We start from the raw sequence: 1,621 nt of genomic DNA, 5'->3' as shown, positions 1-1,621 counted from the left end.
TTAAGTGAAAGTTTACAGCTCAAGTTAGTTTCTCATACAAAAATTTATACACACGTTGTCATGTAACCCTAGTTGCTCTCCCTATAATGTGACAGCACACTCCTCCTTTCTACCCCGGATCTCCCATGTCCATTCAACCAGCTCTAGGACAGGGATTTTTGTCTGATTTGATCACTGATGTATCTCAAGTACCTAGATCTGTGCCTGGCACTTAAACAGGAACTTATTAATTAGTTGGTGAATGAACGAGTGGGTTATTCCTGGTAGTGGGATTATGATGATTTTTACCTTTTAAATTTTTTGTTTTCCACATATTTATCATGTGCATCCACTAATATTATAAACAAAAGAAATTATAAAACTATAAGGTAGGACTTACAGTAAAGACTGCTTGAAGATTATTGAGCTTCTCTATTTCCTTGGGCATCCCGTTACTGCCCCAACGAATCAAATAGTTCTCACTGGCAAAGAAAAAGAAAATTACTTTCAATGAGGGGCTAACTGGAGATTGACGGTGCCTTCAGTACAGACTGAAAGGCAATAACCAGACGTACTCAGTTCAATTCAACAGGCAGGTGAGAGGGTGGCAGAGGCAGGAACTGAGACTGGGGAAATCACTCCCACTCACTGGTCTCCTGGCTTGGAGAAAGTACCTGCTGCAGCCCAATTGCATGAGGCACACCCAGTATGGAACCACGAAAAACATCATTCGAGATGGAGCATAGACAAAGAAGATCTTACCTGATGCTACTGTCTGGGGTCAGTTTTACTCTCAAATCCTTTTTAAAAAAGATTCCACTTTGCTGAATCAAGAATTAACTTTAGAAAAACAGTTCGGTGGTTCCTCAAAAAGGTGAACACAGAACTACCATATGACCCAGCAATCCCCATCCTAGGTGTATACCCAGAAGAAGTGAAAGCAGGAACGCAAATAGAAACCTGTACACCAAAGTTCACTGCAGCACTTTCCACAACAGCCAAAAGGCATTACCTAAGGACACAAAGCAACTCTGAACGTGACAGATACACTTATTATCTTGATTATGGTGATGGTTTCCTAAGTATGTCTATATGTCAAAACTTACTGTAAACTTTAAATACCTGCAGTTTATTGTATGTCAATATACCTCAATAAAACTTTTTAAAAAGTCAGAAAAACCCAAACCCACTGCCCTTGACCACTGCACCACCAGAGCTCCTTAAAAAGTAAAAAAAAAAAAAAATTAATTTTATAATAATCATTCCGAACTGATCCCCTGAAATGCATGTGTGCACACTCAAATAAAACTTCTATTTTAGAAATAAACAATTTGTCAGTAATTAAACCATCTTCTCAAAAATAAATTTATGTTTTCTCAGTCGCTTGGCAGTAGCACCACCCCAGGGCTGAGCAAAGCTCATTATCATTCCCTGTGGAGTCCCTGGGCGGCATAGATGGTTTGTCTTCCTTTACTAACCTAAAGGTTGGCAGCTTGAACCCACCAGGCAGTGCCATTAAAGAAAGGCCTGGTGATCTGCTTCCATAAAGATGAGAGCCAAGAAAACTCTATGGAGCACAGTTCCACTCTGTAACTCATGGCATCGCCATGAGAGGAAATGACTTGATGGCAGTGGGTTCTTT

At 40.1% G+C, this 1,621-nt stretch overlaps 1 protein-coding gene across 1 annotated transcript in view; it reads right to left on the bottom strand.

Moving 5' to 3' along the window:
• DOCK5 (dedicator of cytokinesis 5) overlaps window positions 1–1,621 on the bottom strand; it is a 218,797-nt gene that overhangs the window by 116,744 nt on the left and 100,432 nt on the right. Inside the window, exon 7 of the mRNA XM_023736758.1 lies at window positions 380–518. Within this exon, the coding sequence (XP_023592526.1) occupies window positions 380–518 (139 nt within the window). The remainder of the gene's footprint in view (window positions 1–379; window positions 519–1,621) is intronic.

The sequence above is a fragment of the Trichechus manatus genome, unplaced genomic scaffold (genome assembly GCF_000243295.1).
Source record: "Trichechus manatus latirostris isolate Lorelei unplaced genomic scaffold, TriManLat1.0 scaffold00091, whole genome shotgun sequence".
Classification (NCBI taxonomy): domain Eukaryota; kingdom Metazoa; phylum Chordata; class Mammalia; order Sirenia; family Trichechidae; genus Trichechus; species Trichechus manatus.
Note: the sequence above shows the minus strand (reverse complement) of the source record. Positions and strands in the feature narration are given on the sequence as shown.